The 24,288-nt window shown below is 36.0% G+C and overlaps 1 protein-coding gene across 6 annotated transcripts in view; it reads right to left on the reverse strand.

The window, feature by feature from the left end:
• ERC2 (ELKS/RAB6-interacting/CAST family member 2) overlaps positions 1 to 24,288 on the reverse strand; it is a 521,411-nt gene that overhangs the window by 492,406 nt on the left and 4,717 nt on the right. For all 6 annotated transcript variants that reach the window (XM_037386906.1, XM_037386911.1, XM_037386910.1 and 3 more), the window contains one exon: positions 7,480 to 8,282. In XM_037386906.1, coding sequence (XP_037242803.1) covers positions 7,480 to 8,136 — 657 coding nt within the window. In that variant the 5' untranslated portion in view covers positions 8,137 to 8,282. The remainder of the gene's footprint in view (positions 1 to 7,479; positions 8,283 to 24,288) is intronic.

Raw genomic sequence — 24,288 nt, forward strand, 5'->3', positions numbered from 1 at the left:
TCCAATTTGAATCAATGTTATCCTCCGTAAAATATGCCAAGGGCTCCCAAATGCTACTTTCTTTGCTAACTCAACTGACAGATATTCTAGCAATAAATTCATGTAGCAAATCACATCTTGCAACTGACAGCTTTTAGGACTGACTCTACAGCACCAGGGAAATACACAGTTCTGTAGTCAAGAATACTAGACACCTTGAACAAAGCAAATGACAGGTAAAGTCAGAATCTGACTCTGCATGACATTAACAAACCATAGCTCCCAGACACACAAAAAAACTCACAAGAAAATTTAATCAGTGATCAACAAGTTAAGGTCCCATCATAACATCTCCCCTCACCCTGATGCAAGCTGAAATGCATCTTATAAACTCAGAAACATAAAAGAGAAAATTTAGCAAGTTTCATGAAAACTTATTTTTAAATTATATGCAAATATAAACCAAATAAAAATAATGCCTTGCAGCACAGCCAAAAGAGTTGGTTTTGAGAAATAGCCTAGAGGACAGAGCTCCCTATTACAGGCTAATAGAATATATCATTATCAACTGCCTGGTAGATAAACTAGGAACAACTCTCAGAAAATTCAAGATTAAAGGACCAAAATGAGGAAGTGTCTGCAATAGTAAAGACTAAAAACGTACATTGAGAAAGGAATGACTCATCTCTTTTTTTCAGTATTGCCTTCCCTTTCTCTCTCCCACTTCAGATCATAGAAAATTCAGAAGTAATTTCCAGCATTTTTTTTCAGAAAATTAGCACTTTGGCACTGGCACAATTGAGAACGACCTATAGCTGCATTAAAAAAAAAAAAACAAAAAACCACCAAAAAAAAATTGACCCAACTGACTAAAGTAAGCATTTTGCTCATATGCTTTTAAGTTTAAATCAGTTTTTCAACAACTTTTAATTCCAACATGATGAATAAAGTACCTTTTGTTTGAAATATAGTAATAGTGCTCCTTCAGCTGACAGTTATACACAGCACATCCTAGAGACTACAATTCATGCTCCTTATATTTTTCAAATACTGGGGGGAACAGAACATAAAATCTGTGTTTACTTTCCTCAGATGTCTCTATATCTCACAAATGCACAAAAGGATATAACTTGCTATTAATATCCTTTCCAAAGAACCATTAACAAATAATACAATTTTCATACCACTTAAACTAATAGTTTCTACTATACAATGTATATATGTGTAATATTATCCAAACCAGAACACTACCAATAAGCTTCAGTCAAGACTAAACAAGTACTTGCACACTTAGAGGGACATATTCCGCTTATTCTTTTTCTAGATCAGTACTTACTTTTTTTTTTTTTTTAACTGTGAGATTTTTAAATCTGAAAAAAGCTTGGTAACTACATTCTACATTCACTCTTTAAAAACTTTTAGGTTATTGCTTCCTCAAAATTTCCTTGAATATCTGCAGCATTATCACCATCCCCTTAGCTCTGTGGTGGAGAGTGGAAAGAGACAGTAGCCTTTCTTCATCATCAGCAACAGCAGCACAAGAGCCAGCACACATCCTCCTGGTATGGCTTATTCACTCTGCTTTGTACCATCTATATACCATTATCCCTCAGCAGAAAATCCTGCTATTTAGCCTCTTCCCATTTGACAGAAATGTTTTTATTTTGAAATTAGAAAAAAAAAGTACATCAGTAATTTTGTTTCATTACACTTTCATTTTCAGATAATGAAGTTTTGCTCTACAATAAATAATTAATCTATTCCACACATTCAAATGCTTAAGCACTTTGTCTCATTTAAAAAAAAAGTAAAGGAGAAATATTTTGCACTTACCTAAATTGCCATCAACGTACATGAACTTAAATGAAGACGACTGTGAAAACATCCAAAATAAAATTGACAAATATGCATGCAGCTCTTAAGACAGAAGTATTTTAAAAAACAGCTGAAGAAAGCAGGAAACAGTACAGTGAAAAACAGAAAATATGGTGAATGAATGTGCTGAACCTAGTGACTTTTAAAAAAATCTTAAAAGATACTTTCACTGGTCATAAATACTGTATTACAAATTTGATTTGGAAATATTGAAACATACTTTTTCTCAAAAAGAGACATACTTAAAAAGAGAATTGGGTAAATTTTTGTTATTCTTACTAGTTTATTAATGTGATAACATACCCAGGAAGCATAGTAAAACATGAACAGAACATTTCTGTTTCTTAGGTTACTAGCTTTACCATTTGTATGTAACCTTGTACTTCATAAACATTCACAATAAACTTTAAGATTTGTAGTGTTGCACACATTTACACACAGAAAATGAGACAGGCTGCAAGGTATTTATAGCACCAAAAAGTCCTCTGACCAGTTCTGGTATTTAGGAACAATGGAGAACCACCTTTCCAAGCAGCAGTCAAGTGCAGACTTTGATCCATATTAAGGAAGAAAACACTTAAATGGGAACTCTAGCTGAAGACTCAATGCTGGCAACTCCCTGCATATTCCACTAGGATCAAACCTCCAGAATTTCAATGGACATAAACAAAAATGCCTCAAAAAAAGACAAGTAATCTCAGAAGTGGACACAGCAAGGAGATTACAGATCTTCAGCTTCCTTTGACTTCCATTTAGAGGATGCCAACAGGATCTAAGCAATGGACTGTCCAGTTTGGAAGCAGGCAGGGTTGATCCCAGCCATGGAAACCATTTGGTAAAGTTAAAAACTGGAAAGCTTCTTTAAGCATATATAATAATAGACCATATTAATACATAATATTTTCCAACTACATTTAGTTTTACATGTATATATAAACAATACACAATTCTTGAATATTTCTTTAACTCCACCGACTAGATCCCAGATAAGCTAGCAAAGTTACAGCAAATTCAATTATAGCCCTTGCTTCCTGAGGTTTTTGTCATCTCCCTGCCTTGTAAGAGTGTACTTAGCATGTCAGAAAGCAAAATAAGTACATGGTATGTTTGGGTTGGGGTTTTTTGTTTCTTTTTTTAAAGAATGTATATATTAGCCTGATCAAGGCTTTACCTTGAACACAGTTTAACTAATGCAAAAAAAAGGAACTAAATTTCACAGTATTTCTTAGTGTATTTTCTTTTACTGTTCTACTTGATACACATCATGAAACAAAGTAAAAATGAAAAGCATATGAAATAACATTGAGTAGCTACTCACAGTCCTGAAAATATGAATACACATATACTTATCTACCGATTATTTTATCACTTCTAGTCTCTGAATTGCAGCATCTTTGAGTTATTCATATTGCTACAAATATATTAAAAATATTTCAAGGAACAATTTTGTATACAAAACTATGAACCTCTTAGAAGAACTATTCACTGTCCTTTTTATCCTTTTCATCTCATTAATCAGAAGCAAACCCTTGCAGTATCAGGACAGGAACTAAACTTCAAAAGAAGATCAAAATTTACAAAATGTTTTCAAAGAACACATTAAGCAAATTAAAGTTACCTGGTTTTCTGTAAGGAAGTTAAAAAAATAAAAAAAAAAGGATCAAACTCACCATTTATTTCCAAAACCAACATGTAAACATATCATGAATGAAAAAGAGCCACTGTTCGTTGCACGCAGTGGTTAATTTTGTATTAATTATGTAGTATTAAATAATGACATTTATAAGTAGGGAAAAGGGACATGTTGTGCAACTGAGTTTACAGTTTATTTAAAACACATCACAGGATCTAGTGCAGTTATTGCAGTGTCATAAAAGCAGCATGTCAATTGATAAACATAAACATTATCTTAGAACCAGCTAATCCAAACAGCTAAGCTAGTCATCCCTCATTTTGACAGACAGGCAACAATCCTGGGAATCAATACTGCTGAATAGTTTCTTGTGTCCTCCCAGTTCTTTCCACCTCACAGCCTTCTGCTCTTCATTGAAACCTGCTACATTAACTTTTCTGTATAATACATTCAAGCAACTTTAGAGAGAGTAACTATCTACTGGGGGGGGGGGGAAATGCAAAATCCAATTAAGACATTGCAAATGGATGATTCCAAGATGAAGAATCACTTTCAATAGTTAAAAAACATGTAGAATACTTCCTACCCTTATATATATATATATAATCAAAGCATGTATACAATACTACTAATTGTGCTGTAAGAAAAATATGTCAAAAAATATAAAGAAAAGGAAGACGAGACAACTTTACTTGTAATATCAAAGTACAGTTGCTCAAAGCATACATTTTAAAAAGTGAAATTATCTTGAAAAAATCAGGAACATCCAACTTATTGTCCATAAACTTCCTCATGGGTCTCTTTTTGCTTCCAAAAGGTTTAATTTTTATCAATTTTCTGTTGAAATACATTCTACTTTTTCAGACTATCTCTTCAGTCTGCCTGGTTTGTTCTAATTTATAATCCTATTTTCCAGAATGTTTTTAACCCTTCCCAGCTTGACATTACATGGGTGTGTAATACATATCCATCATTCAGAACAGAGATGAAAGCCCCAAACATGACAAATCCTGCTAGACATCTTTCCAATCTCACCATGAATCATTGATAATTACACTTTGACAGTCTTCCAATCAGATAGGCATCTGTATAACACCAATTTAATCTCATATACTTCCCACCAGCTTGCTGATGAAAATCTTCTGAAATGATGTTGAAAGTTCTCCTAATGTCAACGTTACTACTGTTTTTCTCTTATGCAGAATGCTCATTTTCCTGTCATCCAAGAAAATCAGACTTGTTTGACATTATTCTTGACAAATCCATATTAAGGGCTAGTCCTTTTTTGATATTTTTCCATTACATTCCTTACGTTTTAGAAATAGTTAATGATTTTTTAAAAATGCAATTAATAACATTTACAAATAATTCTATTTGTTCATAATATATTTTCCCAGAAACTGCAACAAAAAATATCAAACTTGTAATTCATTCATGCATGTCTTTTTTTCTCCCCCCCTCTTTCTTTTTCTTTTGGCCGGCAGCTAGATTTGCCCTTCTTCAGTCTCCTGCGAGTTCCTACAGTTGGCTATGAGACTAAGGGCCCCCATTCAGGGTCAATTTCATCACACACAGCCAATCCAAAATTTTAATGCTTCAGTAAGAAACATTTCAGCTTTTAAGAAAATAAATTTCATAAGCCAGTAGCCCTCACATACACAAGGACAGATTATCTCTTTTCAGTATAAATGTGATGGATCACATCACATTTTTAGTCTTAAAATTATAGCTTTTTTGATAATTTTAATTGAAATTAGTTGTTTGAAAGAATCAATAACCATGTGGATAAGCAAAACTTACAAACTAGCTGATACAGCCAGCTTGGACTTCCAAACCCATTCCTTCAGAAAGGCTCCACTTCAAATGCTTTACAAGAAAACTAAGCAGCAATTAGATAAGAGGGATGGTCCTTTCATACATAAATACTTGATTACAAGAGAGGAAATAGCAGAAGCCCACAATCAAGTCATAAAACCAACAGAAGGCCCCTGCGGAGTTTGCTGAAACCTGTGGCTGGGCTTTGTGCTGTTTGAAATACCCTAAGGAACCCAGAGAACAGGGTGAAGAGCAAGATGAAAAATTTTCCACACGGTATTCAGGGCAGTAAAGACAAAAGCCAATTGCAAAGAAGGATTTTGTAAGACCAGGCAATTAGGTAAGTGCTGGCAGATGAAATTCAGGGAGATAAATGAAATTACTCAGAAGTGAAAATAATCCTAGCTTCATGCATAACAAGCTGGGATCGAAACTGATTATAACCACTGGTGAGATTCTTCAGGTATGATTAATATTTCCATCAAAATATTAGTTCAATACTCAGTAGCAGTAAAAGAAAAATAAATAAAAGGTAACCCAAAGCTAGAAAGAACAAACTGAGTGTTGGGAATTCTTGGGAGAGACATACAGAATAAAAGGGCAAACACTATTGACCATCAATGCATTTTACACCTGTATTAAGAACACGAGCCATTTTGGTCTCTTCGCCTCAAGAAAATTTGTGTAATAGATCTGAAAAAAGACTCAGAGAAGAATCTTCTCACAGGAAAATAAGAGCACTTGTTAAAAATAAAGGATATGAAATGAATGAATAGGAGGACTTTAACAGAGTTACTAATTTACTTTCCCCTCAAGATGAGGAAATAGCTTTTTAGGAAAACAAACAAAAAAACACCACCAAAAAACCCACACATAACCACTTTGGTAGGTGACAGTGTCTGAATACCAGATCTAGATTCCAAATGACAATACAAGATATTTGACATTTCCATAAGAAAGGCTACCAAAACAGAGTATATTAGGATGTTCCTCCTACTGCTACTTCAACCGTCACAATTAAAATAGCTAACCAGTAAGGCTTGTGAATAGCAGAACCTCCATCAAACATGTTTTTGGTCCTAGCAGCATCCTAGTGCACCTACTATAAATAAATATTCAGTAACTATTACTGTCAGTCTGGATACACAAAAATAATAAATTAATTTGCTGTACTGAACTCCTGATCAAGACCCAGTCAACTTCCCGCTAAAGTAACTGGTATCAGGCTTGTTAGTTCCATAGGTATTTAGGTTCATGACATGCCTAAGAGGTGGAAAGTTTGGAAAGAAGCACTGATGGTGTCACAAAGCCGGAAGTAAATTAAAAATTTCATTTGTTGTTGCCTGCCAACAAACAAGTTTAGATTAGGAATCTGGAAGTGAGAGAAACATAGGATTGCATTTTTGTCTGGGGAAAGTTAACAGATGGTCTAAAAAGGATCAGCTTTAAAATAAGACCAGCAGCCAAAAAGTGTGTGGAGAGAGCAATACAAAAATTTTTTTGATCTATTCTGTGCCACTGTTTTGTATAGCTTTGAGCACAGTCTCAAAGCTTGACCTTATAGCTTTATTCAACCAGATTAAAATACTTCAATCTTTTCACAACTTTGGGAAAAGAACGTTATGATGTGAGTGTAAGTATTTAAAATACTTATTTACAAGATGTTCTTTTCTAAGACACAAGTCTCTGCAATGTTGCTGAAAAGACAACTTCAACTTCATTCTGTAACAGATTTACAGAAGCTTACATATGAGGATTTAATATATCTTCTAACTTTAACAGCTAAATGCCTTACAGCTTACACAATATGCCTGTGCATGTTTATTTATACTTTTGCACAGGTGGCTCATTTACCTCTTCAGAAATGGTTGCTAAGTATATTTAGACTGTTGCTGCAAAAAAGCACTAGAGAAAGTCTCAAAAATAAGAAAAAGTATAGCGACAATCATTCTCTTCAGCTATTATGTGAATGAATGCTGCATGAAGGAAATTATAACCTGCATTCAGATTCTTATTAGTGTGCTTTCCTACTGTTTAGCAGCCAGAGGCAGATAGATCAAGACATACAATTCTTGTTGTAAATGTCAAACTTGCTCCAGCATAGGATACAGTACCATAAGTAAATCATCAAGTACTTAACCATAAACCAACACAAAGAAACTGTCAAAATTATTTACCTGATTTTCTTCATGGGAAACTCTCATTTGTTCTTTAAGAACTGACATTCTGGCTGCTTCCTCTTTCCTCAATACTCTTTCTTTCTTCAGCTCAGGACTCCAGAAGGTTTTGATGCTATTCATGGAGGATCCCAGCTTGCTGTCCTTAATATCTAGTTCTTTTCTAAGAAGATCATTCTCCCTCTGTAGTTCCTTAAGCTGAGCCTGCAGGTCTAACATGGTACTGTCTCTAACCTGTCTCAGCATAGAAGGAACCTGATGGTGGTGATGGTGTGAAGATGTGGTCAGACCTCCATGCTGATCAGTATAAGAAAGGACATCTGTGTGCGAAAGTCCAGCTGAAGCAATATTAGGACTGCTCCCCATAGCTGTGACTCGACCACCATACACAGCCCGATTTGTAGCCCTTCCAAGAGTCATTGTGCCCTTTGGGAAAGTAGTAGAAGCTACACCTTCATGGTCACTCAGATACATTGGTCCAGATGTTGCATAGGCTGCATTAAGGGACTGGATGTTCTCCATCGATAACGTCTTACCTGTTCCTCCTCCTCCTCCACTATTTGTTCGCCTGTGGCCCAGGCGAGGGGATCTTGGCAAACGAGGAGACCTGGAGGGACTTCCTTCCAAGTTGCTGATTGTTCTTGCACTTCCATACATTTTTCTTCTACTTTGAGGTACTATTTCGTAATAAATTAGTAACACTAAAGTTGAATATTAAATTTATAATTCCAGCTAGAAATATTGGCAGTTTCACTGCATTCTTCCAATAGGCAAAAATCTATTGTTCCTCCAAAGTCAGAGACCTGAAAAAAGATACAAAATTAAGTAAATTTTCATCGTGGAAAATAAGTAATCAGCATACATCAGAAATTAAACTAACCCACTTCCCAGAGTAATTACTTTAAAAATAAAATTTACTATATATTTTGTATTTAGGATGACTAGTTAAAAATGTATATTCAAACTATTTTCATTCAGAATAAACTGTTCATTTATTTCAAAATAGAAAATATCTTGACATTTTGACTTATTTAACAAGCTTTATGTCACAATAAACAGCATGGGCCCAAAAACTCATCTTAGCCTTATGTTAATGGGCTTAAATGGCTGTCCATGTGGAATTAAAGGAAAAAAAATAGCCATTGTTGACTTTAAGAACTACACAAACTAAGATACTGCATTTTTAAAAGACAGCATAAAAGTAGCAATTCAGCTGTTCTGTATGTTCTCGAATAATATTAGATTAAGACAGAACAAGAAAATAGGCAGAGGTTTAAATTTTTGTTTAGATTAACAAAGAGCTTTTTGGACAGGAAAAAAGATGAAGGAAGCAATGTTTCTTCCAGCTGTACAAAATGTTTCTTTCAGCTGTACAGTTCAGCTGTAACCAGTAAAAACATATTTTAGTAAGAAAAATTAATAATAAAACTAAGCTAATTTGAGTGAATATTTCCTTCTGAACAATTAATACTGTGTTGCAATACATCATATTTGTTCAATGAAGTACTAGCTTGCTAATATTTATTGTTAATAAGCTTCTCAAGAAAAGGCTGCATGACAATAACCTAGGTTTTCATTTAGAAAAGGAAGGCTTGTGAAATACAATTCTCTTTTTTCCCCTATGGAAATCATATTATTGCTTTGCTAGAACTATCCTTGTAATTTATTTAACCAAACAGACAGATGTGGACCAAAACTTTGTTCTCAAATTCTTCAACACTATCATTATACATTTACCAAGTTTTGAGTAAGTATATTAACTTCACGTAGCATAAATATAAACATACAATAGGACTTTAGGATTAGGTAGGCCCACTGATTATTTTTCTTTAAACAAATCTGACCATTTCAATAAGTTTGTGGTATTAATTAAATTGGTGGTCATTAACCAGCTCCAGTACCATTTATTTCAAAGGTAATGAGAGGAAGAACAAAAGTTAGATTCAGTCAAATGTAGTACGTTAACAATACCCTCAAGGCATCCTCATTATCTATAGATACATTATTTCTGTGTTTTAAAACATCTGTTCTACATTTGCTGTGAAAAAAAAAAGTGTTGCTGCAGAGACAGGCAGTAGGTCGATTTGATGTCATATTTATTAATAACCTTTAGGATGTTAAAGCCTCACCAACAATATTAGCATAAAACATAACGGATACTAACAATGTCAGCAAACAAGAAGCATACCAAGTTCTCCACTGACCCCTCATTATCCAACACTATCATATACCACAGTTTATATGAATTGCAACAATTCCTTGGTATATGTTACATTTTCATAAATTTAACAGCCACCATAGTCTAAAGCATTTTTGTTTCATTTGCATTACCAGTATGTTTCTGAATTAGCTGAGATGTTTCAAATTGTTCAACTTATTTCAACTACTATTATAACAGTGACCATTCTTGTGAATTTTTGACTGTTTCCCAAGAGGTTACAAGAGTCTTGTGTGAAGAATCACAAGATTCAGAAGCAGAAGGCATGGCACTACACTACACTGAAACACTGATGACAATGCCACTATGGGTGCTCAGCAAAAATATAGAAGCGTGGTATTTATTCAACATTGATAATTTGGAAACACTGAACTTTTCATACTGCACCCAGGCTGCTCCATTAAAAGTAATTCATCTCAATGCAAGCACTGCCCTCATCAGAAATGACTCAAACAAGCTAACATAACATGGTTCCACACAAACTATGTTAACAAGACCAGTAATTCTGTCATAAAACTACCACTTTTTGCCACGTACAAACAATTCAGCAATGCATAAAGCAAAGCAGGGGTACCTCCTTCAATGAAAAAATGTAGGTTTTAAACTGTTTAGGAAGACAGGCATAAGATTTTCTTTCCTACTTCAGGACTACGTAACTAATAACACAAATATTTTTAATTCTAGAGACAAAAGCCTGATCCAGCTTCTGAAGCCACGAAAACCTCTTAAAGCTTCTTGAGTTCAGCCTGAAACAGAACAAGGTCTTAAAATAAAAGATTAGTCAGGATGAGTTTGGTACAGTGCTCTGGGTGATGCTCTGTTTGTGTTGAGAAAGGAATGTACTCTGAATAATTAGAAAAGATAAGGTGGGCACCTGAAGGACATAAGGAGACCATCAAGTCAGGAAATCGTTGAACAAAGGAAATTGAAAGGTCTACTCCACCTAGATCCCACCTATTGTGAATGGAATGATTAGGTGTCAAAATCAAATGAGTAGGTATGTAAAGATGTTGTGTAACCTCTCATGAAAACTGTATAAAATACCTAACTTTTACCTGAAAACTTTGGAGCTAGTTTGTCTGGTGCGAATCAACTAGCTCCCCAACATTGCACGAAATAAATACCTTTGCTGCTTAAAGACAAAATTAGTCTCTGAGCAGTTACTCTGTGCCGTTTTGGCATCAGCCCCAAGGTGCACAGATTTAAAGGAGCCAGATACAACTTGCTGATTTGCATTTTCAAATGTTGACATTTTATCATGAGTACCCAAACCTGTCCCCCTTTTCTGATGTCAACCAGCATTCAAGAGCTGACCCACGATTTGTTCCACAAAGAAATGGTGCAGCTTTTCTGCCATCTCAATTTCAATGCATTGATCAATAAAAATCATATTTTGTCATGGTCACTGGGGGGCAATGCAATTGCTCATCCAAATTCTCAAGTGCCAGCCATCCTCTGGTCAAGTATCATTCATAATGCACTCCGAGAAATCCACCCTTGTATATTTCTAGTTTCCTGAGAAAGTTCTGTTGCTCCTTCAAAGAGGATCTCACATGAGATCAGAGCTGAAGATCATTTTCCTTCCACTGGCTCATAGCAGATCCTAAGCAAAACCAACTGTCTGCTGAACTGATGCAATTCCCCTACCCCCCACCCCCCAAAAAAATCTGACCTAATGCAAAACTAAGATTGCTAGCATAAGCTGTCAATGTCAATTTAAACTGGATACAATCAAATAATTTTTGATACAGCAGACCTGATACATGGCCAGGTTGTGGGGATGGGACCAGATTTGTTGATCCTCAACAGTACAGGTACAGAACACCCCTATATCATATCAATACTGGTTTTCCTTGCCATTGCCACAGTCTGACAAACAAGTAATTTATGCTTCTCCCTTTGAGTCACTTAATATCCTACCTTAGCCTTTTGTTTTTGTCCCTGATATGTATTCTTAGATACTTGGTTTGCCTTTTAGTTTACTAGCTGTGGTCCGTCTTCCTTTCTCTACTTCTGTGAGGTTTTGAGAAGTCTTCATCTCAAAGCAGAGAGTTTTTCTCACTTAGTGCTCCAATGCTTATCATTGAACCCTACTGAAAAAGGGAATCGCCATCCCTCATGCAAACGGAGGCTAATTTCTCTCTAGACTTCTCCTTTAATAAAACTGTTCACCTACTGACTTAGCATTGTAACTTTCATAAGCCTGTGTAAATTCTGAAAGCAACAGAAGACAAACACTACCAGCCAAAGAAATGTAATTATCTCCACAGAATTTTCAATTATTAGCTTTATTTTCCCCCATAAAATAATCAAGATTGAGACCTCTACATAGAAAGTGCAAGCACACTGACGATATGCTTGGTTTTCTTACTTTCACAGGCTACTAAGGGTAGCTCACAGACCAAAAGCTGGTAACTACAATTTAAAGAAATTCTTACAGTGTATCTCTATTTTAATTTGCAATTCATTACCTTCTACAACCTGAATTATACAGACTTGCTTTCTTGCCAACACTTTTGAAAAAGGAAAGCATGTGAAAGTCTGCTTTTTGGAAGTATATATATAATCAAGGGTAAACCTTGAGTCTTCCGTTACGGCCATGAAAAGTCTCAGACACAGCAGAAGCCATATACCACTGCTTTATGGAAGAGGGGAGAAAGGCACCTAACACCATTTTCTACTATTTACTGTGTATACACAGAGCCTTCCTAGCTTCAGGAAGATTTACTGTGTTGTCTCAACACACCAGGAATAGAAGGCATGAAGAAACAATATTAGGAAGAAGCAGTATCAGCCTCAGGGTTTCAACAATTGCCACACAGATCATCTTCTACTGCCTGGAAAAAAAGAGAAGATCCCTTTCCCCATCTTCCCATAGAACCTGCTGACCCAGAGCAATTCTAGTTGAACTTAGAGTGGGCAGGTGAGATACAGATTATTCCATCTTGAAAACTAAACTGATTTTATATCACTATTTTAATTTAGGGGGGCAAATATTGGATGAAAAACAATTGCTTTAGAGTAGTAATATTTCAAGTATGCTTTTGCTGAACCCTTATGCACCATAGTGCAAGGAGTGGAAAGAAAGATAAATGGAATCAAGTGGAAATATAAAAATCTCATATATGATGGGGAGAATAGGAGAGCTGTATAGACAAGAACAGTGTACCCAAAACTAAAGAGACCAATCCTCCCTCTCTCTTGACAGAAGCCCAGAAGCTGTAGATCTTGCAGTAGCAAGCACAAAGGAGCTCTAATAAAACTCATGAAGGTTATATCCCCCTGAAAACTTTTGAGACAAAAAGTTACCCAGATTCAGTCAGTCAGTCTGGTCTATGACTGACTGCAGACCTACTGCATGTATTTTCCCATAAAAGGTTATTCTGAGTTTTAAAATCCAGATCAGCTTAATAGTACTAGAACAAAAAATATGCTCAACTACTTGTCTTAATATTTTCTTACTTTAAAAAACACTTTTTAATGTAAATATGACTTTAAAAGTAACCATTATGATTGTGACTAACATTTTGCATTGCAAACAAATCCAGAAGATTAAGCATGAATTCTCAGCTGGGGGGCAGGGGGCAGACACCGGACCCTCCCCCAACCCCCATGCTTTCATCAGCCTTGAAAATCCCAACAAATAAGAAACAGTCACGCTAAAATACTTCCTGGTGGCTGTTTTGACTTAAGCTTAGTTTATTTTCCACATTTTTGCCTCATCTCATCACCTGCCCTCTGGAGACAATAACATCATGGGTTCAGATTATCCACATCACTTAAGTCTCTGACATTGCATTTTATTTGCTTCTTAACTATCTATTTTTATAGAGACTTAAAACATAGGATTCCAGTATAATGCTAATGGAAGGTCTGTCTCATTCAGTTTACTTTCCAAATGCATTACTTCTACATTTTACATAATTACAGCTTCCTTGAAATACTGTCTTCAAAGAACCCCATTAAGTTCTGGTTTTCACTGGTTATATACTCTTTTGCACACATACACACCCCCAATTATTTCTGTTAAGTATTTAAACAAATCATTGGCAAGTTCAAAGCAATTGAACATTTTCTGTGTTGTGTCTGTCAATCTTTTCATAAGAACTCCAAAAGAATTGCGTAGAGGCATTGTAGCTTAGCCTCAAAACAGACTAGGGCCTACTTTGCCTGTTTCCTGAGCTCTATGAATCCTGATGATTCAGAAAAAAATGGAAACTAGATCTTGCCAGACAAAAGCCTGTGGTGTCTGAATAATTTTTAAAGTAGTTATTAAATTCTTCCTTAATTCAATTGAGGAGAATTACAGTATGTTGTTACATTCCATGGCAGTCCTGTAACGTGTTTGGACCGAAGCAGCCCAGCAGTCTCAGATCAGATACTCCAAACCATTCAAAACAGGTAACAGTCTGAACTCTGCTACCAATCCTGCATGCAGCCACAGCGCATGGAGAGTTCACACCAGTTTCACGTTAGAGGTTTCACTAACAAGCAGGCGCTAGACAGCATACAGTGTGGCTAATTCCACAGCAAATTTAACAACTTTAATGAAAAAAAATTATCAAATCACACTATGCTGGAAAACACCAAGAAGCGTAGAAAAAATTCAGTAACTAGACACAGGGCCAGAGACAACAAAATGTAGCAAACCTTTCCTCATTAGATATTCCCATGCAAGAAAACATAATATGAGCAAATATTCAGACTGTGCTCAGGAAGTACATTGACCACTAAATCCAAAGTATCATCTTAACCGTACAGAAATGACTCTTCATATTACTGACAGCAGTCAAATATATTTAGTGAAGGATAAAGAGACTCTATTTCCTCCTTTTCCTGTTTTTCAGGCAGTTGGGGTTTTGGGGTTTGGTTGGGGGTTTTTTGCCTAGACTAGGTCACATGATTATCCTAAGGGTCAGCGTTACCATTGCCTTATCATCAACTGGTAACAAGCATCTAAAAACAGAGCTACTTTCTGACTTTATGTCAATATATCTCACCTGTTGTTTATACCATGTTCATAGGGAGGCATAGTGGGGCCAGAACAGCCACCAAAACACAGATGGGGCAAGCAAGAGAAGAGGGGACAGGGGAGAGAAGAATTCTGACAATTATGCTTAGAAAGCTTAGGGCCAGTTGGAGTTTGTCTCCCCTCTGGCCAGAATCACCTAGTCAGCAGTAAGTTTGGATATTAGCCAAATACTTAATAGCTTTGCACAACTACTTGCCAATATTAATAATCAGCCAAGAGTGCAAACACTTGTAATACTACTGAAAGCTTTAAAGGAACCCCTTCCTTACAGCTAACCTTCCCAAATAATACATAATGACTGCTCAGTGCAGAAATTAGCAATCCGATTTTTTAAATACTTAAAGGCTTCCAAACCGTCTAAAACTGTTTAGTACTCTACAGCTCCCCAGATATAAACAAAAACCAACAAAAGAAATAAGAGATTATGTAGAAGATAATGTTACAGATCTGCTAATAAGTTAGAATTAATTGACTTTATTTGATTTTATAAAATCATTTAGAATAAGAAATATATTTTCATGAAACTTGTAGTTGCACAGCAAAAGCTGCTATGAAATCCTCTGTACAGCCCTGTAGCATGGCCAAAAGAATAGGTCAGAATCACCTAGTAGGAATGATTAGAACTTAGGTAACAGACTTAAGATTCAAGATGATTGGATACACTATTTACGGGTAGACTAGGAGAATGCATTGAAATGTCAGAATGTAGAATTAATGGGAACTGGGGAGAGGATTTCTTTGTATTTGACTAGTCTTCTGTATGTAGAAAGTGTATTGAAATGTCAGAATATAGAATTAATGGGAACTGGGGAGAGTCAACTGGAACAACTTGTAGTTACCTGCCAAGAAACCATGAACTTTAGTAAAAGGTAATTCCAGCAGGGGGAGATCGCGACCACCGACTCATATACCACCTACCCAAATCATACCCCAGACCCATTTCTGGACCTTTCTAACCTTTACTGCACAGAATCGCATATGGGAGGAGAGTATGTTAATGGTTTGGGGGGAATATTATGATTATGCATGAATACTTAATGAATATGCATGAATACATTCAATATATGGTGTATGATTTTGAAACTTGGTGTGCGTTGATCGTGAGACGACTCACTCACGCACCCGGCTGTTAATAAAGAAGTGTCTGCTTATCTACATCACATTGGTGTTGATAAGTTCTTCCTTCCGAGATTTCGGTAACAATAGTGTTCCCATGTTCTTCACTAGGACTCGCATTCCCTGTATTTTGAGACACCACAAAAAGGAGATTCACAGAAAAAGTTCTGTTCCATCAGCATGTCCTAGCAAGCAGTCAAGGATTCTATTAAAATAAAGGAATCATTTAAATACTCCCTTATCACAACAACAACCACCTCTATACACAGAACTCTAGGGATGCATGTATATTTAAAGTAGCAACCAAGAGCCAGAAATATTTCTGGCACATTCTTTCATTTTACCTAGGGTTTTGACTGCTTTAACAGTGGCTCAACGCATTGTCTTAAGAGATAATTTTTTATCATCTGTGCTGATTAAAAATAAAATTAAAAACAACACGATGCAAACTAGATACAGAGAACCAAAATTTATTGTACAGTATACTTCCTTTCTTCATTAATCTGAGCAGCAAAGCATTTCTTATTTTAATAAAGTAACAAAAAGATAATGAACCAAATGCTGGTTCATATAGAGTTAGTACCAGACCTGCACTGGTTTTATTAAGAAAGCGGAGTATTTCTTCCCTACTTATTTACCAGACTTATCAGACTGATAAATTACTTATTCCTCCCTCCCATATTTCAATCATAAGAAAAGGACTCATTTCTTTCTACCACTCTACTATTCCTTAAAAGTTTGAGAAATAAAATATACATGACATTAAAAGCAACATCATCTTCATTTAGGTTCCTTAGAGTGTCTTGAATCTGCATTTCTAACATAAATGTAAGTTTTACTATAGTCTGCACAATAAATTTATTTTTACTTGTCAATAAGCATTAATTTATGTACCTTCTCTTGTAGTTAGTTATAAAAACAGTACTTATGTAGTTGTGCATAAAGTTAGTTTCAATGTCTGGTATGACCTTACAACTTGGAAATGTCCCTGAACTCTCATCAATGCTAAATGAAAGAACTAGCATTTATCACCTCACAGGAATAGTTCATCACACCTGCCTATCTTCCATTTCTACTCCATGCAAGCAAAATTCTACATGAAGGAGAAAGTAAGAATGGCTGCTGAATATGCATCTAATGACATACATGGAAAATAAAGTCATCAGGTATTCTAGTGTTATCAGGTGCAGTGACAGCAATTAACACTCCTCATGCAATCAGTAAACTCCAGCCATGGAAATATTTGCTCAAAACACAGTATTAAAAAACTCAGGAAAAAAAGCAGTTCTGACTGAATTATCAGGACTGTAAATTATATTACTCTCAAGTATATTTGAGTTTAAAAAAAAAAAAATCAACAATACCTTTTTAATTCTCATTTATACACGTTTCGGTTTTAAAATAAAGCTAGTGCTCAGTAAAAGTACATTTTTTTCAAAGCACTGACTTTTTATTACAATGTTAGAGGCATTGTAATTGTTTTAAACCACTTTTAAAGTGTAATATTAATTAGAAATGGGCTTTAAATAAAAAGAAATATTTAAACTTCACCAACTGACATCTCCAGTACTTCGCAACCTCTGAGTTGGGTCTTTCTGTTGTTGAAACACCAATTCTTAATATTTTATCTCTAACACTTCCACTCCAAGAATTCTTTCCTGCACTCCTTGTGACAGGAAAAAGTCTCCCTGGAGTTTCTAAGATGCCTAAGGGAGGCGAGAAATTTAAGATTTTTTTTTTATTATTTTTGTGTCAAATATTAAAGACCTGAAGATAGATCATAAAAAAAAAAAAAAAAAAGGCTTCTATAGCCAAACAATGGCAGAAAATCACATCTGATTTTCATTGGTTTTGCCAGAGAACACAGTGTATCTTTATAAAAAGCTGTAGGGCAGTGTATTTGCCAGTTCTGGGGAAACACAAAGTAGTACAGCCTGCATAACAAATTATCTTCCAATGCAGACATATCGCTGTCCAAGTTTATTCTGATTTAACGGTCAATCAGCAGAAGCAGGGATGTTTAGCATCATCCTTTGTTTAAAATATTAAGCATCAGCACTAACAGTGTTGCTAAGAGGTTCAAAGACACAGGGTAAAATATCTCAGTTTTGCTAGATCAAACTTCACAGTCCTGAGCAAATTGTTTTGCTAGTCATCTGCTCCCTCTGCAACATCTAATGTTAAGATCCTATTTTTCCTTGGGGGGGGGGGGGGGGTGGGTGGGGGAAGGCAAGTGGTGTAATCACAAGTAATAAGCTGTAGAAGAGTGAAGCCGAGTTAACTCTCATTGATAATATACAGCTGTGGGTCGGCTTCAGGGGCGGTGGGTTGGCCGATGTAGATAAAGTGCAGCTGTGGCTGGTTCTGTTAAGAGGCTGGGCAGCCAAGGAAGAAGCAGAGAGAACAAATGCCCTAGGTGAGGAAAGCCCAGGAGAAGACAGCATAGGGACTGGCATGAAGAGTATGTTGGTATGAGATGGTAAAAGACCTTGTTACAGCTGCCTAGTTTTGAGAGTGCTGCGACAATAAGCCATAGAAAAGTACATTCCAAAACACTGCCTGCACTCTTCAAGTTTTTTTACTCAACTTCCCTGCACCATAACAACCTACTCAGGATATACAGATAATTCTAAAGGCTTGTCAAGCTTTATTCTTTCCAGAGAAAGAATGCCTAACATTTTAGTCCTTGCAGGTACGCAGGTGTCACGTATTTGCTAAATTCTGCATTCTAGTCTATATTCATTGTGCCTTCCATCCTGCAATTGTTAATCAGTTGTGTCTTATTTTTTTCTCAATAAGAAATCTCATTTATCTATGCAAGCCTGCATTTACGCACTTCAGTCTTTGTGGAGGATTATTCTAAGCCACCTCATTAGCCAGAAAAACAGTACTTTTAGTTTAATTACTATTAAATAACAGTAAAAAAAGTTAAATATGTTAAATCTTTACTAAAATAGTCAAGAGACATTTGGTCAAACAACATTAAAATGTGGAAGTCTACACTATTCCTCAGGATTACTGAAAACTTATGCCTGAGTAACATGATTTTGCTTTGCTTTTACCAAAATTTACCTAACTTGAATGACTACTTAACAAAGACAGTGTTTCTGTTAATTGTTATAGACTGCATTACCTTTCTACTTCAATTCAGAAGTTAAAGCTTAAAAATAAGCATGATTAATAAAACCTGAAATTTTCCTAGTAAAAATTGGAAGATCAGACTTGTTCTATTATTTTTAAATTAAAAATGGCAATAAATGCCACCTTTCTTCCCCTTTCAAGCAACATCTTAGTTGTTATTTATACTTAGTAATGACAAAATCCTAATACTTAAAGCTTCTTTACAAAGCACCTGTAACTTCAAGAGGAACACAGAGACAATCCCAGTCAGAATGGTTTGGGTTGGAAGGGACCTTAGAGATCATCTAGCTCAAACTCCCCTGCCATGGGCAGGGACACCTCCCACTAACACCAGGTTGCTCCTGGCCCCATCCTGCCTGGCCCTGAGCACTGCCAGAGATGGGGCATCCACAGCTGCTCTGGGCAAACTGTGACAGCGTCTCACTGCACTTACAGTGAAGGATTTTGTGCTTACAGCTAATCTGAATCGACCCTCTTCCAGTTGAAAGCCATTACCCCTTGTCCTATCACTACATGCCGTTGTGAAAGGTCCCTCTCCAGCTTTCTGGCAGGCCCCTTGAGGTACTGGGAGGCTGCTGTAAGATCTGCCTGGAGCCTTCCCTTCTCCAGGCTGAACGACCCCAGCTCTCTCAGCCTGTCCTCATAGGAGGGGTGCTCCCACCCTCTGATCATCTTTGTGGCCATCATCTGGACTCAATCCAATAGCTCTGTGTCCTCCTTATGTTGGGGACCCCAGAGCTGAATGCAGCACTCCAGGTGGGGTCTCACCAGAGCAGAGAGGGAGGATCACCTCCCTCGACCTGCTGGTCATGCTGCTTATGATGCGGCCCAGGATACGGTTGGCTCTCTGGGCTGCAAGCACACATTGCTGGGTCAGGTTGAGCATCTCGTCAGCCGAAACTCCCAGGTCTTCCTCCTTGGCAGGGGCGGGGTGGTGTCTCAAACCATTCTCCTTCCAGCCTGTATCTGTGCTTGGGATTGCCCCAACCCATGTGCAGGACCTAACATATTTTAAAATATTTTTTCTAGCAATACTACACATATATTTCATTATAAATGTGCGTAAAGAATCAAACGAGGATATACTTCAACTTGAATTTCCAGTTTTATAATTACTTTTAAAAGGTAAACAGGGTAAAGGAAACTAAAAAAAATTTTAAGGAAAAAATAATATATCCATAATGATTTAAATAGCCAAGCTTCTTTTTCTTCACTGCAATCTCATTCACCTTGCTTATGGTGCAACCAAGTTGTACACCATAAAAAGTGAAGTAGGTCGATTCACATTTGCAACTTCATATTGCTAACTTATCATCTAGTCTCCATTTCCTCTGTCTTTTTTATGAGCAAGGAAAACTGAATCCTTGACAAAACAAGTTATAGTCCAAATTCTTCAGTCAAATGTGAGGATCTAAGTCACAAAGTCAACGCTTTAAATTCTGTGCACGCTAATGACACCAAGTTGCAATACTGATAGAAACCTTAATTCTTCTTACAGAATAATTGCATGCATTTATTTTTTTCCATTTGCATACTCTGGACTAACAGAGGCCATTGTGAAAGTAAGCAACACTTACTTATGAAGACAAATACTACTGCAGAACTTTGTTAGCTCAACTGCTATATCATCATGCAAGAAAGGAAGATAGGTCAAGGATCACTCCAAACATATTGATCCCTTGTTTCAAGATTAAGACCTGTTGTGATGCTTTAAACCATGTAAAAAGAGCTCTTAGAATTCAAGTAATGAAAAGACCATGTTTGATCTTCAAAATTAATACAAGAGATTCATAAAAGTTACACTCGATAAAAGTATGGTTTTTATGGTTTTATATATGTTTCTACTAAAGACATTGCTTCAAACTGAAAGCTTTTGTAAACACACTCTGTGTGACACCCAGTATCTGTCTTTCCCCTTGCTGATAAGGGGGAACTCCCCCTATGCTAGTAAATAAGGTCATAAGAGATTAACAACAGAAGGCACAGAATAGAGTTAATTAAATGCTCAGTAATGACAGAACAAAAATATCATTATATTACACAAATCTGTCCTCACAAATTATGTCTACAATAGGAAAAGTCACACTTCCAATGCATCAGGAATGTTTTGATAATACCAAAGTAAACAATGTTTTCCAAATATGGCCACAAAGGTAGAATACCAAAAAAACTTGTTGCACATGTTCACACCAGCAAACAACTGTAATGTCAATGTTCATATCAACAGCGTTTAAATTATAAGGCTTTTCACCAGATAACACATACATATATTAATTGCAGTCTTTATTGTGTGTGTTTATTTGTTTTAGGAAAAAAACCGAGGAACTGAAAATAAGGTAAAAGGAAATTGACTAAATTTACAAAGAGACCTGTAAATTTGTTTATTTTCATATTAAGTATGTAAAAAAATATTCTGCCATTGACATTATGTAACACTTTTCATTTTAAGAGGTATTTAAAACTTTAAGTCTATCTTAGAAATAATCAGACATACTTCTACACAAAGGAGTATTTTCCATTCAATTCACTAAAGCTACTCACATGAATGTTATTAAACAGTAGCTTATATATTTGCAGGATAAAGCTTGTTTGTTGAGTTTTTTTGCTACAATGTTTCTATTCTCATAAGAAAGCAACAGAATAGTCATAGGATCAGCTATTAACACTACCTGTGTAACTGACAGCATTTTCTTAGAATACTTAAAGTACTGGCGTATTTACAAATTTGTCAAGCCTAAATATCCACTATGCATTTTATATTTCTTGGATTCAAGGATAGTAATAGACATACTAGAATTATAAAACAAAAGCGTATGTGTGCATTCAGCATGCTTTGAAGCCATTAGAATTCAAAAACATGCAGAACATCTCCTCTCTCTTCACTAGGATATAAGGGAATGCACACAGTTTAGGATCATGACCAAAAAAAAGAAACTGGTTATGCCTCAGCCACATGAGGTCAAAATTCTCCAAGGAACTTATAGGCTTTGTAAGTGATGCAAGTGATTTTGCAGATTACCTCTCAATTCAGCATAGAATCAGGAACCTGGAACCATGAGAAGGCACTGCACCTCCCAAATTACCTTTTTACTTATTTATTCACAGAAAAGGCTGAAAAGAGCTCCCTAGCCACTTGGTTATTGACAACTTCATAGTGCAATTCACTCTTCCACCTTTGCGCTGACACTAAACCCATCTTAGCTGACCATAATCATGCCAATTCACAAATGCAATTTGTAAGTCCTTAAAGGCATCTAATGTGAACATTTGGCATTGATGACATGTAATTGTAACTGCTTTCCTTAAGGAAAAAACAAATTGAGCAGTTTTCAAATGAAGTCTGTGGAAAAGATATATAAATGAAAACCAATATACACCATGTCTTCCAATACTTAGCTATCAAAAATAAACATGCATCTCTGGAAGACAGTTTGCTCTGTAAAGCACCTCAGAATACCCATTTCTTGCACTGTTATTTGACATTGGTCAACAAAGAGCTATGCTTTACTATGTCTACTAATCTGAATTGTTCAAAGAACATAAGTGGTAAGAACTGTATTTCCATAATAATATATTTTGAGGAAAAGAATGCACTACAGAAAACTGTTTAAGTCCAAGTCCACACCATCACAGAAATAACACAGACCTATGCTGTTTTGTAAAGTTATTAAATGATTCAGATATTGTATACACCACAGATACAATGAAATGTTATCTTAGCAGACTATCTGTAAATTAATTTTAGTGGCCATTAAAAGTGCTTAGTTCACCATACTGAAACCTGAAGAAGCATCAGCACAATCTCCAACTCAGCACATCTCAATTTATATTTGACAAAAAGAATTCAGTTCCTGAGAATTCAAATAGTATGGCCTCCAAGTCCATTCAGTGTGTTATTTTTGCAATGAGACAATCCAAATGGATGCCAAATAGCATAGCCACGAGTACAGACGCAGTAAACTTCCACTAGGAATTGGAATGAAGTCAGCAAAAGTGTATTCTCTTAGCTTCTCAAAATAAATAGAATAGTATGCCCAATAAGTCAGCATTCATCCCAAGTGACCTGAGATACTTACTTGGAGGGAAACTGTTCCCCCTATTACCAATGCTCTGTGCAACATGTAGTCTCTGTCATTCCTGAATTTCGTCCAACAGATCACTTCTGTTACATTTCTTTCACTTCCTTCCAAATAAACTGCACACTATAGCCAGCTAGACAATCATTATAGACATTGCTTTCTTTAGTGACTTCCCACCACAACTCCGCAGTTATCCCAGTAACTACAGCACATTATTTTCACACGTACCAATACCATTTATCTTTCACTGGTCTTTTTACTCCTTCGATGGTTTCATAGCATTTCCTGCACAATTCGAGATTTTTTAAAAAAGTGATTTAACTATAAAATACATCTCATAATTTTCCATTTCTGTAGAATTTACCTGTTACATTCTACATCTGCATTGTTGGAGGGATAGGATAATAAGCATGACAAGCAGTGAGAAGCTTAAAAAAAAGACAGTACTTATTGAAAGTGAGATACTTGAACTAAATAAAAAGTACATTGGTCTTTAAGGAAGCCACATGCTAACTAGTCTGAAATACTTCAGCAAATGCAAGAGTGAGTTTCTAAGATAGTCTAGAAAGCTGATACCCCTTTTCAAAAACCTAACCTTAAAACTTCTCAGAAAAGCTTAGGTTTTGCTGAGCATCCAAAACGTCAAATGTTCCCATACATCCAATCACAGCTTGAAAGTCTGAGGTATACCTCAAATTCTTAAAACACATTCCATCCGCCATCCTACAAGAACAGAAGTTTTGATACTATAGTTCTCCCTTATGCTCACTACAAACTAAAGGGATCGTAGTAATAGACAACTCTCCAAACATATAAACTGTTTACCGCAAAGTCTACACTTCTAATATCCTGAAGGAATTCCACAAATGCTGTGACAGTAATGGATGCTTATCCAAAGAAGTGCTAAAACATCTTTACTACTGTTAGCCTTTGTCAGAGCTCAGCACTTGATAGACTGTCTCTCAAAGGATATGAGGCTGGTGTTCCTAAGTGTTGTTACAACTACTCGCAAACAAAATCTGGCTATTTAAGATATTCCAAAGCTGGGCACTGCAAAAGCTGCTATCACTAAATGAATCGTAAGAATCCCTTGAGAACAACAACGGAAAGCAGCAACACAACTTAAATACTACACTACCAACATTCATTCAAATAAATTTACATTTTCTTATACAAACAAACGCTGGATATCTATGCTTACAAGCTTTCTTGGACCCCACAAA

This window comes from Falco rusticolus, chromosome 4 (assembly GCF_015220075.1).
Source record: "Falco rusticolus isolate bFalRus1 chromosome 4, bFalRus1.pri, whole genome shotgun sequence".
NCBI classification, from domain to species: Eukaryota; Metazoa; Chordata; class Aves; order Falconiformes; family Falconidae; genus Falco; species Falco rusticolus.